Source organism: Harpia harpyja, chromosome 16 (genome assembly GCF_026419915.1).
Source record: "Harpia harpyja isolate bHarHar1 chromosome 16, bHarHar1 primary haplotype, whole genome shotgun sequence".
Taxonomy (NCBI): Eukaryota; Metazoa; Chordata; class Aves; order Accipitriformes; family Accipitridae; genus Harpia; species Harpia harpyja.
The window spans coordinates 28,057,835-28,074,254 of NC_068955.1; the positions used below are offsets into that span (position 1 = coordinate 28,057,835).

At 36.8% G+C, this 16,420-nt stretch overlaps 1 protein-coding gene across 5 annotated transcripts in view; it reads right to left on the reverse strand.

Moving 5' to 3' along the window:
* GAS2 (growth arrest specific 2) overlaps positions 1 to 16,420 on the reverse strand; it is a 98,440-nt gene that overhangs the window by 45,168 nt on the left and 36,852 nt on the right. For all 5 annotated transcript variants that reach the window (XM_052811720.1, XM_052811722.1, XM_052811724.1 and 2 more), the window contains exons 4-5: positions 14,840 to 14,981; positions 4,575 to 4,638 (exon numbers count right to left, since the gene is read on the reverse strand). In XM_052811720.1, coding sequence (XP_052667680.1) covers positions 4,575 to 4,638; positions 14,840 to 14,981 — 206 coding nt within the window. The remainder of the gene's footprint in view (positions 1 to 4,574; positions 4,639 to 14,839; positions 14,982 to 16,420) is intronic.

Below are 16,420 nucleotides of genomic sequence, written 5' to 3' on the forward strand. Positions count from 1 at the left end.
TACGTTAGCAAACATGTATAAAATATATCAACCATTTATGCCATCATTCCAAATTAATACAAAAATTAAGTTTAGATGTAATGTCTCAGTTGATCAAATTTACAGGAAATACAGGGGTTTTTTTCAACTTCTCTGTCTGATAACATATGTTGGTGAATGACTAACTTATGAACAACACTAGGCCTCAAAAAATGCTATACCATGTAAGACAGATTCAAGGTCAGTACATTTGCCTTTTTTTTTTTCTCCTCTTTTTTTTTTTTCCTCCACACAACATCCTTTCAAATTACAGGACAACTTACATTTTGTGTTAGTATTTTTCAAAGAAATCCAGAAGAAAAGGGATTAAAGGTTATCCTGGTCTCAACTATTGCACTGAATTTACAGATAAACAAATTGAGACATGGCCAATATTTTTCAGAAGTGGCTAAAGCTTTTTCTAACTGATTTTTGACAGCAGATCTTCTGTTTACAGTGGCAAAACACTTGTAGCTCCAACTAAAACAAAATACATGCAACTTTGGCATGCAGCATCTCAAACGCAGCACTTGGAGAGCAAGGCTCTTAAAAACAATGCCTGCTTTTGAAAGCTTCATGGCAAGTGATTAAGTCAGTATCTCACAGCAAGCAGCAGAGCTTGGACAGATGTCAGAAGTCGAAAAGCCCATCCCATTTTCCTAATCATCAATAATCCCCCTCTGTTTTTTTTTCTTTGCCAACACTGAACAAAACCCAGAGAAACAGAAAGATTTCCTTTTTCAGAGAAGGACTTCAGCTTGGAAAAGTTATCATGCCAGGTAGGCTTCTCATAGCAAACTACTTGCATAAATGAAAACACATTTTCTTCTGTAGTAGAAAAGTCCATAGCCCAGATGCAGAACTATGCTGACTTACCTAGGTAAAGATCTGGACGCTAAAATATTGAGCAGTAACAAACGTATTACGAAAATCTAAGCTAAATACCGTAATAACGTTAAAAGCGCACAGAGAAAGGGCATAAGTGCATATACTATCTTTTGTGGGTTTCTGATAACTTTTAATTTAGTCACACTGCTGCCTAGTAAATTAACACGAAGAAAACAAAGAACCAAATCTGTGCTTGTATTGGCTTTTAACTGGTGCAGTCTGCCTAATGAAAAGTCAGCCAACATTGAAGCAAGCACTTACATACAATCCATTTACTTCCTGTCTGTCTGCAGATGCCGACAGGCTGTAAATCATTAAATTCCCACTGGGCTCTAAGCCTACACCTGCATGCAGCCTTACTCATCAAATAAAACTCTTCCACTCCAAGCAATGCAGCTTCTTTGCTTCTACCGCTTTTCATAATCTCCAATTTTTGTCATTGTGACAGATTTTTAAAGTTCCCTGTACTTCCAGTATTCTGAATTCCTCCGGTGATGAGTTGAAAAATAAAACCAATGAACAAACAAACACACTCATTTTTTTTCCACATATTGTATCAACCTGAAGCAAAGTTGCTGGAAAGCTGAAATGGTAAAACCCACATCTTTTCTGGGAGGGGTAGAGGTGCAAATTCTGTTCTGGAAGGTATGCCGAGAATTTCCTTTTCTGCTCTTTTCTAGCCTTCCTTCTCGTAACTACAAATGAAGCAGCATTGGACTGTAACATGATCTCCAATAGACTTCTTAGAGCACCACTTCCCATTTTTACCAAGGAAAAGTTGAATACAATAGCAGAAAGATCTGGAAATTGCTCAACAGTAATTTCCAAAGACCTCTGGGTTTTGTTTAACCCCCCCCCAGAGTTTAATAGTTACCCAAGAACTTCATTCTTTCTATAGAAAAGATAATTTAGCTGTTTTCCATTGTATAATCTTTCACTTTAAAATACTTGGGGAGAATGTTGGACCTGTGCAACCCACTGCAATAGCCCTGTGTATTGTCAATGCTCAGTTTCATCCTGTAGGACACTTCCCTCTCATAAACGTTCTCACTCGACCCACGTGATATCTGCCGGTGCACACAACGGCCCACTTTAGCTATTGAAATTTCACAGATTACCTCAGAATTTTGTTTTCATAAACAACTGAAATCCAGGATAGTTTATCAGGCAATTCTATTTTTATTAGTACCTGGGCTTTGAACTGCCACTCTTTGAGCCAAGTGGTCACACCAGTTTTCCACTCACTGTGTAGTCCATCCATCCAGTCCATCTCTCTCTAATTTGGCTAAAAGGACACTATGAGAGAATATGCTAAACGCATTGCTAAAGCATAGGTAAATTATCATCTATCTCCCCTCATCCACAGAGTATCAGCTGAATGGGTTCAAGTTTAGCTGAACAGAGCTCAGTTCTATCTCCTCCTCAAACAATCGCCATTCCTGCTCACTTGTGTCTCAACCCCAAGCCTATTTATTTTCATTAAGAAGGCAGGCCTAGGTTGATTTATAGGAGTTATAGACCCTAAGACTAACAGTAATCTAGCTGGGCAAAGTGAGCTAAGAGCTGGCTCCTCGTGATGAATAAGCTACTTTGAACACATCTTTGTCCTTCTAAAACACAAAAGGAAGAAAAAAAGAAGTTACTCAGTGTCTCTTTTCATTCTTTAAAAACATAATCAGGCACTTTTCAAAGATCTCTGCAGCTCCTGTTCTGGAAAGCAGACCCCTAAGATTGTCAACAGACCCAGTTTGCTTTACAAAGCAAGCGTTCATCTGACTTCCCTCCTATGTAAAGCAGTGCAACAACAACGGCAGTTCAATGTGCTCTTTCCTATGCTTTATGGAGGCAACTATCTATTCTCCTTTTTCCACATAGTTCTAGTTTACCACAGCTCAGGCAAAAGTGGCATCACTTATTTGCTTTTCAATTATATTAACTGGATGTTCCCCTTCAACAGTTTTTGTGCACCTTGGAAACTTACAAGGTTATAAATGGGGTTTGGTTTGTTTTCAAAGAGATATTAGAGCAGGAACAAGTACACAGACATATGTTATTTGACACCTAAGCTATAAACAAAAATAAAATACAGTAACATTAGTATAATATAGAAAATACATTAATGATACATGGTAACATACATGTATTATAAATAAAAAATAAAAGTATTTTAAAGGCAAAGGGATAGATATGCATAATAAATGAAAACATGGTTCATTTATTGGTTCAGTATTTGTTTTCATGCCTGGAACAGAGAGCATCTGAGACATGGAAGCTTAGGACAAAAGACAAACATGAAGGATAAGATTCTATCTTAATGCCCTTGTAGATCTGTTGAGAAATCAAATCTTGTTGCAAAATGAGATTAATCTAACTCAAACAACTTTAGCAGAATCCAACGCTGCCTAACCACTGACATGCATTCTCTGAGGAAGCCAGATACTATCAAGTAATCAACCTGAGACAGACATTTCTGACAGCTATGCCCTGGGTATAGGGTCTTTGGATGCTGGAAGGTCTGTCTCCAAGCTGGGGTTCTTAAAACCACAGTTTGTTTGCTCAGGTAAATTAAGACTCCTGAAAATCAATTTCATTGAGCACCTACAGATCAGAATACTTGCTTATTCATGGAAAGTTAAATTAATTTTTTTCCATGTTGGACTGAATCCAAGTTTTACAGGTAAGAAAATTTCTGCAAACTGGAAATAAACTCTTTTTCTGGCCAATACTGTTCCTATGCAAGATTCCACTGACAACAAGGGCTTTTCTGAAACTTGACCAAGAGACAAGTTTCTAGTTAAGCACCTTCCCAAGTGAGTGGCATTCACAAAACAGGAATACCCGTAATGCAATTATAACACGAAAATACTAGTTCTTAAGCTATGAATAAACAGGGGTCTCCTTCGCATTGACTGTAACCACAAGGAAGTCTTCTGAAATTAATGAAACTATCTGAACAGCAAGGCACTCCAATTTGATACATATGGATGAATTTACACGCAAGACTGGGAAGCAGCACTGCTGTTCATACATTTTGTAGCAAATCTTACGTGCTATGCTGGTTAAATCTGCATCTGCAAAAAGGGAAAAATCACATTCTAATTACTGTCATTTTGATTGTCTAGTAAAAGTCACTGTTGTCTTGACATCAAAGATAATGCTACAATGTATTGAAGGGTCCAGCCTGGCTAGAATCATCTGACAGAGATAGAACACAGACTGTTAACTCAATTCTCATATTGCTTCTGTTGGTGAAAATCAGAGCTAAGTTTATTTAAATAAATAGGAGTCAGTGTTGCTCAGATCAGATTTAGGTCATGTGAAGATCAATTTATTATCAGTAAAGTTAATGAAATCTCAGTTGTTTATAGAGACATCTGACTGTTAGAAAGAGAAACAGCTCAAAGCTTTAGAAAAAAATTCTCAACTCTTTCCCCTCCTAATACGAGGATAGCCAACAAATACCTTCATTGAGGTGATGGTACAGAGATTTCATTGTATCTGTTAACAACTGCCCACAAAATATTCTTGAGTGACATCAAGACAAGCATTCTCCTTGAACCTAATGAGCATAAAAGTTTGCTTGAGATGTGCTGATTCAGTCAGTCTCTCAATAGCCAGTGCTGTCAAGAATGTAAATATTTCTTCATTCTTTAAATATTTTCACCTACCTTGCTGCAATCCTTCCAAGTTCCAGCAAACAAAGGCACACTTCTCTTGGCTGCTTGTGGAGAACTGGAAAAGCAAAATGAAGATGGAAAACATTTATAAATAAAAGCTATTTTAAAGATCTTAGTGATGAATGGAACCTAATCATCAACATCTGTAACTCTTGACTCAGATAAAACTTGGTTTTCTTTGGCTTGCAGTGGAGTTTTACTGGAATAAAAGGATGGGATTGAGGAGTGGTTCTCGAAGTGCAGACGATTTAGCAAGTTTCCATTTAGTTATCCTTTAGTTCCTTTGAAAATACCATTCTAAATCTAAATCACTGAGTAATTACTTGGGCTATTTGATAACCTGCAAGCAGTTCATGACTACATAAAAATAATCAAGAGCTCTGGCAGAACACTAGAATTAGTAGAATGTCAAAAATAACAACATTAAAGTGATACTTTTCTTTCTACAAACTAAGAGAAATCCTATCCTTTAGATGACTATTTTTCTTAGCCTATTTAAATACCCCAAATAACAAAATTGCATTAGCAAATATACGTCTCATTATAAATTTGGTCCTGAATTTGTTATACATATAGTCTTAAAGCAAATATGAAACTAGAATACTTTATGAATTCAGCTCATCATAGAAAAAAAAAAACAAAAAACCAACCAAAAACCTTTTCTTCTGTATATATACACACATACATGCAAGTTTTCATGCCTGGATTCCACACAAGACCTGTAGCTTTTAACCTTCAGAAGCAGCTGTAACACAGCATGAACTTGTCATTAAGAAATACCACCATAATCCAAGACAATTCTTCCCCCCCCCCCCCGCCCCAATTCAATTCAAATAGGTAATGTTCTGTAGAGAAGTCCAGCAAAATACATAAGCAAAATCCAAAAACAATAAATGAGGAAAGGCCTCATATGGCTGTTTGCATAATCAACTCCCTTTAAATCCAAAACAAAGAAAGGAAAAAAAAGCAGAAAAAAGCAAAAAGGAATTATGAGTACATTGTCATCTTCTCTCCAGAAATACCTATTGCAGTAAAAGCCTCGTGTTGTGGATAGACTTCAGGTTTTAGAAATTTCCACAATAATCCAAAGATCTGTACCTTATTCTTCAGATTGAATTGACACACACACAAAAAAATTTGTGTGAATATTTGTATAAATCAGAAGGAAAGAAACAGCAACAAAATTGATGTGTTTTTAGTGAGTTAAGGTCAAAACATCTGCTGTATAAACATTTTGGTTATCTAAAGACTCACCTAACTCAAATGCCTGAAGAAAAATCTACCATACCTGAAAAAGATATTTCAATGTCTAGTTAAAGCTCTGAAAGTCATTACTTTGCCCTATACTGTATGTACGAGACCCAGAACGGGAATCCACAGACTTAAACATCTCTAAATAACTAATGCCCTGGGGCTGATCTTCAGCTTCTGCAACTTCAACTTCCACCTCCACTGACTTGAATAAATGTATGGTAAGTTGAGCGAGTTGAATGCTTATCCCAGTATCTTTTACTAGCGTATATGTAGCACTTCAAGATGTATGCATTCTTCCTCTCTAATCTCATCCAAATATATTTCCAGAAGTGAAACTGCAGAGCATGAAAACTTAAATGGCACTGCACTAGGAAAAGTATTTTTAACCTTCAGCCATCTGTTATTAAGATTATGAAAGATGCAGACTTGGACATTCAGCTATTCTCAATATTCTTCCTTGCCACAACACAGTAATTTGATGAAACATTTACCTTTACTAGTAGTATTTTTAAAGTGTTACGTTCATGACCCTAGAAATGTATTCTGCTGCTTTGGTTTTAAACCAGTTGGGACTGCTCCAAAATAAAACTTGATTTTAAGAAATAAGGCATTCCCCCAAAATATAAATGGAATAAACCGGTTTTGGAATAGTCAAAGGGAGTCCAATTTTTCTGAATTGCAATTCACACATATGCACATCTGAATGACTTTGGAAAGGAGGAGAAAAAGAGAGGCTCAAGTAATATTATTTGCAAAATGATCCATAAATAGAACTGAAAGACGATTTGATTACGAAAGGCAAAATGTTTTTCTGTCAATACTTAAAGTTCTTCTACCCAAACAAAATTCAAAGTTCTTCAGCAAATCTGACTCAACATAATCTAGACACATTTCATGCATTTCACATCGAACAACGTGACACAGTGAAATCATTGTTAGAGGATGAAGAGCTGTGCAAGCAATAACCAACCACAAAAACAAACATCTGGTCATCTGATAAGAAGACAGTGACACAGCATTTCTAACAAGAAAATGTTAGCATTCCTGAGGACTATACCAGCATATGTATTCGGGAACTTCAGAGACAAACAAATGTTATTTTGTTTACTGCAATACCCACTGGAAATAATTTAGATTCTCAAACCAAAATTTTCATTTTTTTCCAAAAGCACAGCTGTTTAATGGGCTACCACCTTGCAAGGTGTCAGGAGTTACAGCAAAAGCCAGAGAGACACAAGACTGCGTCTCCCCAGCTATCTTGGTCCCAAATGTTCAGTATAAGCTTGGGCAAGCAAATAAGAGCATTGTCTTTTGGAACAAGTAGCACTTTCCAGTGCCTTCATTTCAAAGTACTTATTTTGAGATACTTTTTGTCTGGTGCTATTCTACAATAAATGAAAAAACTCGGTATTTACAGTCACTTTCAAAAGGCTGTCTCCTAAGCTTTTTGAAAAAAGCTACCTTCACGCTTTTTTCCATCTAGAGAACAGAAAGAGAAACATTTCTTACACTTCCATTCTTAGTTTTACTTATAGAAGTTGAGGTAATCAGCATTTTCGAAGCACTTCAAGACATCTGATAGAAGAGATGGCAAAAACTATTTCAGAGGCACTACACAGCATCAAAATCACTTATTTCATTATTTAAAATAAGTATGCCACTAAAAAAGAAAATTTGTACAAGTCCTCATAATTCACATGTAAATTCTCATTGCACTGTAATTTAAATTCCCATTTAAATTCTAACTGTACTGCAGTTCATGGCTAACTACACTACATACAAAATACTAGTTTTATAAACAGGTAATTTAATAACTAATATCATTTGAGGACTAGAGGTAATTCATTCTGAAGTGACTGGTGACTAGCTCAGGTTGAAACGTAACACCTGTACCCATGGTATTCTGCTGTACCTGTGGGAACTAAATCTACCACTTTCTGAATTACTATAAATATATATTGAGTTGCATTTCAGTAATAGGCACCCCTTCAACTTTTTGACCTGACCAATTACTTAATCCCAGATATCCTATATGGCGAGCAGACATTTGCAAAGCAACACATTTTCTGTAACTGTAGCAATTTATATGCAGTTAGACACGCTAAGTACTGGAAGCGAAAAAATGATTTTGAGATACCATCTTCATTCTGTCTACAGCCACAGACACAATTCACTGCACATCATTTAAAGTCTACAGTAAACAATTCATTTCCACAACAGTGCTACTGTATGCTGTGAAGAATTCAAAGAAAAAGCAAAAATGAAGATTTCTCTAACACTTCTATGAGGTAAGTACTATTATTATCCCCATCTTATACGTGGAATTAAGGTATAGGTATTCGATAAAAAAAAAAAAAAAAGCACACTTATCTAGGTGCTATTCTAAAATACTTACTGCTTGATCTCCAGGGTACTGTTGAGTTTCCTAATCCTACATTTTGTATGAAATCAAAGCCAACACAACTAGCGATCCCATTACAAAGTCTGATACGGATCCTCCCGCTGCATGTGGGAGCTACGTGATAGAGCCATAGTCACTTCTTCTGACGCCATTCAGTAGCAACATCAAAATACTATCCTTCAGCATCTTGCGTCATTCTCCAAACATCTTCAGATTTTTGCAACAAATGAGGCATGTGAGGAGAAAATAACATACCAATAAGAGTTTCTTTCACGTCATGAACCTTACCATACCAAGAGGTTGGCAGAGCAAGGTCCGTCCTAAAGAGAACACAGCTCTTTTAAGGAAAAAATAGCCCATGACCACATGAAAAGTCAGTAGGTGTATCATAACCGTTAAATAGTTTAACTAATGTAGAACAGCCAGCCTTAATTATAGCCCAAGTACTTCACTTTGTGTGATTAACACAATTTTTGTATGCAATTTCCTGTAATTTTTCAAGCTTTCATATAGGGAAGAAAATGATATTCCTGGAGAATCATTGGCCAGTCCTCCCCTATCAAACATTAGCAAGGTGAATCGTCCGAGTAGGTGACTATAAGCAAGCAGCAATTTGTAAATGTAGAAGACATATGCTACACAGATCTACTGCATAAGATGAATGGAAATATCCACCTTGCCAGAGAATCTCGCTGATGATATCTGCTTGACAAGAAAGCAATGTGAAGATTTAGAAAGAGTACATACAAGTCCAGCTTATTTTAGGCATCCTGACAGTTACAGACCCTTTTGCTTTTCATCTCATTAATGTCAAATCCTTCTTATCTGCTGTCGTCATTGCCTGCATCTTTTCAAGCTACTCGAAGCCACTTTTGTTTAACAATGCTTCCTTTTCAACGCCTAGCAAGCTTTTATGCCTGCTCCTCCCTGGCTATAACTTCTGTCTCCGCACGGATTCCATCTTGTTGCTGCCCCTTTCTCCTTTTACAGGTCCTCCTCTCCTGATCACTCACCCCTTGTTCTCCTTCCTTATACTTCCTTTCTTTCCTACCTACTGTTCACCACATTTCAGCATCCTTCACTGCTTCCTTCCCCGGTGCCTGGATGCTACCAGGAGAAGCAGAGAGAGCCGAGGAAGAACAGCCTCTGGTTTCAGTGCTGACCAGACCCTGGGGCTGTGAGGAGACAGAACACACCCTGCACATGGAGACCATGTGTTTGCTGAGCACATTTAAACCGAGAGTGTTCACAATAACAAATGTGAGGGGTTTGTTTCGTTTGTGGTGTGGAGGGTTTTTTTGGTTTGTTTTGTTTGGTTTTTTAAATTACCAGAATGCCCAACCGTGATACAGGAACAAGCTTCTTACACCTCCCTGCCAGGTTTCAAGCCTTGGCTCCTAACACTTTTATAAACCATTTTTAGTGGAGTCAGTTTTTCTTCTAAACATAAACTTTTGGTTTTTTTAAAGATCTCAGGCATAGCTGAATCAAAAAAGTGAACATGATTCCTGCTTCTAAAGGATTTTTAGCTCACTAGAAGCAAACAAATTTTCCAAAGGGATTTAGTATTTATTATCATAGGCTTCCAATTGCCATCAGAATTCACACGTGTAAGGAAAGTTTTTCAAAAGGTTGATCCTTTGATCCTTCTTCTTATTGTCTTTCACTTTCTCCTTTAATACTTTTTCTTCTGATCCTAAAGTACTCTTTTTTTTTTTTTCCCACATTGCTTTGACAACACTTACTCTGTTCAATTAATCCCAAACATATCCTTGCTTCTGCATCAGAGTTACACTATGACACACTTAAATCAAGGAGTTGTGTTTTCCCACACCCCATTTCAGCACTATCACTTATGGAAGTCTGAAAAAAATTAAGGTTTCAAACAGTAGATCTATGGATAGTAAAGAATTAATCTAAAATGATTATGCAGATCATCTAAACACTAATAATTTACTGGAATTATTAATTTAAGATGCTAATCCAATGGTAAAAACACAAGTGTCCAGGATGCTTCTATAGTCCTCAAAATGAGACATATTCAACAATATTATGAGTTGTTTAGTAAAATGTTGTGAAAGACAGGACAAAGTCTTATTCTGATGCAACTACTTGTAAAATTTAACATGCTGTTACAAGCTGTAAATGTGTCACTGTGAAAGAATGGTCAAAACACTTCCATCTTGTAATATCAAATTAGATAAAACTGGAGTATTCATTTAAAAAAATCATTTGCCCCATGCATAAAATCTTTTTAAGGAATCAACATTTTAGTGTTTTTTTTTAAAAACAACTAAAAACCAACAACATTAGAATAGGGATCAGAGGTGTTTGCGTTTAAGTCTCTCATTTCCACGAAAACACTAAATGCTTTTGTTTAGGGAACCTGTCCATTAAACCCTAATCAATAAGATGCGTTGCATCAGAAGAAGTCCGTGTCACATATTGTGTGTACATAGGCACAGTTACTGAATATACAAGCACAAAACATTAATACAACACTATCATCCAACAGCTCCCAAAACAAACGACACGCATTAGCATGCTGGCACACTCGGTGGCAAACCCTTTTCTTGCCGGGTAGACTCTTTATCACAGAAGAGATGCAGAATATTCATTGGTTCCAAATCCTATAATCATCCAACAACACTACGTTACCGACAAAGAGTTCATAACTTATGCTTTAAGTTCACTTAACTGAAGCAATCATAGAAAATCTTACCATTCTTACTATTTGGCCAAGAAGAGTTTTCTTCAAGTATTACACTCTTCAGGCTTGAGCACCATAATTACAAATATCTCCACCTAGAATGCTTCCTTAAATTAAATTACCATAGCTGTGTGGATCTGCTGCCCTAAAACCTACAGCGAGGAACTTACAAAATATACATATCATGGGAACAGAGGAGTTACAGACCGTATTACTTTTCTCAGACTGCAAAGAGTTAGTGCATCATGTTCCAAGTCCTAGATAAGGGGCAAATTTTGACCTCCGATACATCTAAGAACCCCATTCAAAGACAGAATATCTCAAGAATTGCCCAAATGATGAAAGTTTGGACTTTGGATCATAATTTTTGTATGAACAAAGCTAATTCCTTCTTCCTTAAATACGCTAACTATAAAAATAACAATTGTGAAAAGCACGCTAAATTGGTCAATGAGTGCAGGGAGCATGCAGAGTCTCCCTCTATATTGCAGCATGCAAGATTATCCCTACATACTGTGTTGCTATATTTGTTACAGATGCTAATGTCTTTCTTGCAGCTCATACAACAGGTACACCACCCACCTTTTCTTTGCAAAGGCATTAACTCTGAGACTTCCCTGCCGTGTCTTTGCGTTAAGATAAGTTCAAAGGGCAAAATACATACAGATCACCACCCGTCAACCCTGGCTGTATTATAAATCTTTGCAGAAAACTACATTTCCAATTTGTATTTTAAACTATGTTAAAGCGTCAGAACACTGAGCAAGACAAAATACATCATATCATAGACTACTAACCACAAGTTAGTAGTACAAGTGCATTGTTTTCAAACTTTTGAGCTCTGTACTGATCTCTTTCAAGGACCTATAAAGTAACTCTACTGATTAGAAGGCATAATTGTATCTACCAGCATAACAAACAGCACTTTTTTTTTTTTTTTCCTTCTATTTATTTTGAAGAAAAACTTAGATTCTGTCTCCTTGTTTAACTCAGCTGAATAGCCCAAATCCAACAAAGCATTTGAACCCACGGTGATCTTTAAATAATTAAATAAATTACTAAATCGGTCCACAAGTGATGGACAAGGACACAAAGTGACACAAGTAGGTCTACTCACCTGCTTGTCTGGTTCAACCCTAGAATGTTAACACTTCGCAGAACCAAGCCTCTAGGAACACTCAAAATTGCCATTAACATCACTTGCCTGCAAGCTCCTCAGGCATGGACTGCACTTATCTGCTACAGTGTCTGTTTGACACAGTTCCATTTCAGTGAGGAATACCTTCATGTGACTGCAATCTGAGTGCTAAAAAAGTGGGAGCGTTGGATGCATTTGTGTGCAGTTAAACTTGCAAGATTTCAAAGACTTCAGAACTCATCAGGATGAGAGTATATTTTGAAGTAATGAGAAATAATAGCATTTAATAATTTCTTAGCTAGTATATATCTAATTTTGCCGATCTCTGAATAGACTTGGGACTTTTAAAAAAAAAATCAGCAATGACATAAATCCATCATTCAAACGTTTCAGTGCAATAAATTTTCAAAATTACTCTTATAATGTTAGAATACAAATTTGGCAGAAAAAGGCCTCAGGAATGTTTTATATGAAGAAAATATCACTATGTGCATCTAATTAAATAATACTGTATTTGCATACCATAAGGCAGGCAGAATAGATTAAAAAAGGAGGATAAAAATCAAGTCAATTAAGAATATTAACACAGTAAGGTTCCTCAATATAGACCAAAACCAGTTGCTTTATCACTAGCCATTTACACATCAATACAGCTTACTAGCCAGGGGGGGAAAACACAAGAAAACACAAAAACCTCTGTAACCATAATTTCACCACAATTATCTGTTATCAAAAATACAGCAGAATTCCATGTGGCAGTGCAAACACTTAGATGTCAGTCCCACACGTTTCTCACCACTTTGAATAGAACCTTTGATATCACTTACCTTTGCTGAATTTTTTATTTCCCGTTCAGTGGAGAAGTGATTTGTGGGAGAGAGAGGAACATAAAAGCTTTAGATTGGTAAATTTTTACGATTCATCATTATTTCTAATGCATTAGAAAAACCTCAACTGAAATCAAAACTTTTTAAGAGTTCTAGCTCAAACCGAGGGAGAACAGTAGCTTCTATTTTAATCTTTTTTAGAAATAGCATGGTCACTATCCCCTTCTCAAGTTCAGAAAAACAGGTCAAAATATTATCAATTCCTAATCCTATTTCCAGCACCATAAGTCTTTTCAACAAGTATATTCTATAAACACTAACACTCAGAGAAGGAAAACAACAGAACCTAGTTTTCAATCAGTGAAGAAAACCAGTCACTAACCAAACAAATCTAATACAGCACAGGTTTGCACACTGTGTATTTGGGCATATTTCACTTCAGTTTTCCGAGAGAGGAAGTCATCTTGAACATCAACTTTCCAAGTGCATTTGCACTCAGTGTTATACTGTGGCAGGCGAAGCACTGCGTATGTGTAAAAATTAACTTATCCAGGGAATGTTGGCATTTCGGCTATGCCAATTCCATCTCTAAACAAGATCTGGTTTCTTAACAATGCAAGAGAAAATTCCTTATAAACATGCTCTCAATTATCTAATTAACCTATTATTGGAACAACGGTAAACCACAGGGCTTACCATAGCAGTACAAAGTCTAAATTCATTTAAGTGTTGGATTAACCACAGGTTCTTCTGTTTATCTCAGACATTGGAGGTCTGTGCCTCCTTCCTTCTTGCGTTTGCAAGTTTCTTTGTCCCAGGCAATTTACATTCCACGTGATTTACCACGTCCAATAAAAATTTCATCTTGAGGATTGAATTAATAAAACAGAGACAATACAGATATCCTCCCTACTATTTGTCACCTTTGTGATACTAATTTCTTCTCTGCCACACATTTTCTCCTGGAGATATAAAACAATTTAATTTATTTAAAAAAAAAAAAATCTCACAGGGTAACAGAACAGACAAATGAAAAAAAAACGCTTCAGAAATAGTTGTGCTAGAAGAGCAAGACTGTAAAAAGGGAACAGATCAGCTGCAACACAGATAAGAACTTCAGCTGGGCAGTCAAGGTCTTTTGAGCAACAGAACAAAGAAGCCTCTTGATTCAGTACAGTGTGTTCATTTGTCTTTCAGAGAAACTGAGCTGTCTGTCATCACAACTGCTTTACACTTTTATCTGAGTTCGGATAACAAACATTTGGTTCTCTTCATTTCATGATACTTGGCTCAAAAACTCTTGAGGTAAGATTCCTAAGTTTACCTTTGAAGAGAGAAGAGTTAAAATAATGAAGAATATGTAGTATCAGAACAGTGATTTCCTAAGTAGTCCAATTCTTTTGATGGAAAACCCTGAAGCACTACTGTTGGATAATTTTTGTCCAGAGCTGCACAAGGGAATCAGCTGGAAAAAAGGTCAGTATAGGACACAGAGAAAAATTTTATATTTCCTTGCCTCCTGCACAACCCATTGCATTTGCACAAATAGCTAAATGTCTGCAGCCAAAACTGAGCATGCACTTGTATCCTGCTCTCCCAAAACAGAAAAGCACCACCTTATACATCGAACTACGGAAAAGCATTCCATGATTAAAAAAGCATGCGTAAGGTGAAAAATCATCTGTGTGCAAGAAATCATAGCAAGATTCTTGTCTCATTTAAGCTCCTCTTAAAAATGACTTAAATTAATTTTAAAAGATGTGTACTTTATTTGTTCATGCTTCAGATAAGGGGCAGAATTCACACAGTCAGACACAGGTCACATTTGAAGTCAGGACCTATTAAGAGAGCAATTCTGTCTTTCAAGGCACAACGCAAGAGAAAAGTTATTTAAAATTACCAACTACTATATAAATAAATACATACCCAAACCTTCTGACTCAAACAGGCAGGTATCATCCACCCCTACATCTCTGCACCAGGATAGGAAATTTGCTGTGTTGTCCCGTGCAAAAAAAGACCCTGAAGGAGCATTGGCTTTGCATGGAATCTTCCGTACTGGTAAGGTCTGAAAAACAGAAGTTCTTTATTGAAATAAATCATACATGCTAGCATAATACTTAAGTATTATGAAATCAATATGCAGGTTTTGCATAGATGGGTGACTGCCACCAACATATTTCCTTGTCCATTAAAGAACTCCAAGCAAACAAGAATGAGAAGGGAATTTAGCACCATGAAGTCGTCACCCATTGTCACTTTTGAAAAGTCTTTTCAAAAGCATCATGGTAGGCTACACAATGGGAAGTTCAGAGCTGAATCAATATTAGCAACTTCTTAGAAATATTAGCAACTAGAGTTTTGGGATTTAATGTTTGTTCCAGTTCACTGAATTAAAAAAAAAAAAAAAAAGTAAAAATTGTAAAGACAGACTTTAAACTTGGAACTGAACCTTCCCAAAATTAATGGTGAATTAGTTTCAGATCTACGTTAGGCAGGAATCATAGTGTAAAGCAATAGGTCTTGAGACCTAAAGACCATAAACACTTGAGAAAGGCCACTGTCTCCCTCTTAACAACACATGGAAACCCCCTATCCACAACACAGAAGTGTAATCTAGTAGCTACAAGATCAAGGTCTAACAGAGCCAGGCTCTCATTGTACCAGAGTAGTTCCATTTACACGATTTTGGTATCGGAGGAGATGCTACTGATACAGTATATCAATATCTGAACCGAACAGAGTAATTACCACAATAAGCTTTTTGCTTGTATTGGGACACTTACTGAGACACATACAAAGAATACTTTAGCATTTAGTTCTCATTTAAGGTTTCCTTTCCTCAAATGAAAAATAGCCGTCATTCACGGCAAAATGAAGAAAGAATGAAATATTGTTGCTATGTACCTTTAGAAATCTAAACCATGGAGAAATTCAGACCCCATGTCGATCTGAACGTACAGCTTTTCTAATGCTGATTTATGAAATATTTGCTTCTGTTCTGGAGCCCGTAGTTAATGGCAAGCGAGCTAAGAGGTAGAAAACTGAAAGTGGTGTCTCTACTAGTTCCTAGATCTATGTCCAAAATTCTGGTTTTAACAGTCCAAAATAATTCTTGGAAATGTGGAGAGGGAAGAAAAAAGACACAGGAGTAGGCTTCCCCTTACAACAGCTGCTGGTAGTATACTAATGTCAGTATTTAAAGACAGTTTAGAAAGAGTTTCTATATCATAGAACAGTTTGGGTTGGAAGCGACCTTAAACATCACCCAGTTCCAACCCCCCTGCCGTGAGCAGGGACATCTTCCACTAGACCAGGCTGCTCAAAGCCCCATCCAACCTGGCCTTGAACACTGCCAGGGATGGAGCATCCACAACCTCTCTGGGAAACCTGTTCCAGCGCCTCACCACCCTCACATTAGACATATGATAGCAGCAGTGTAATTGCAGAATACATCTACATGCACAGAACTACTCACATCTATATACCTGATAAACCAAATAAACC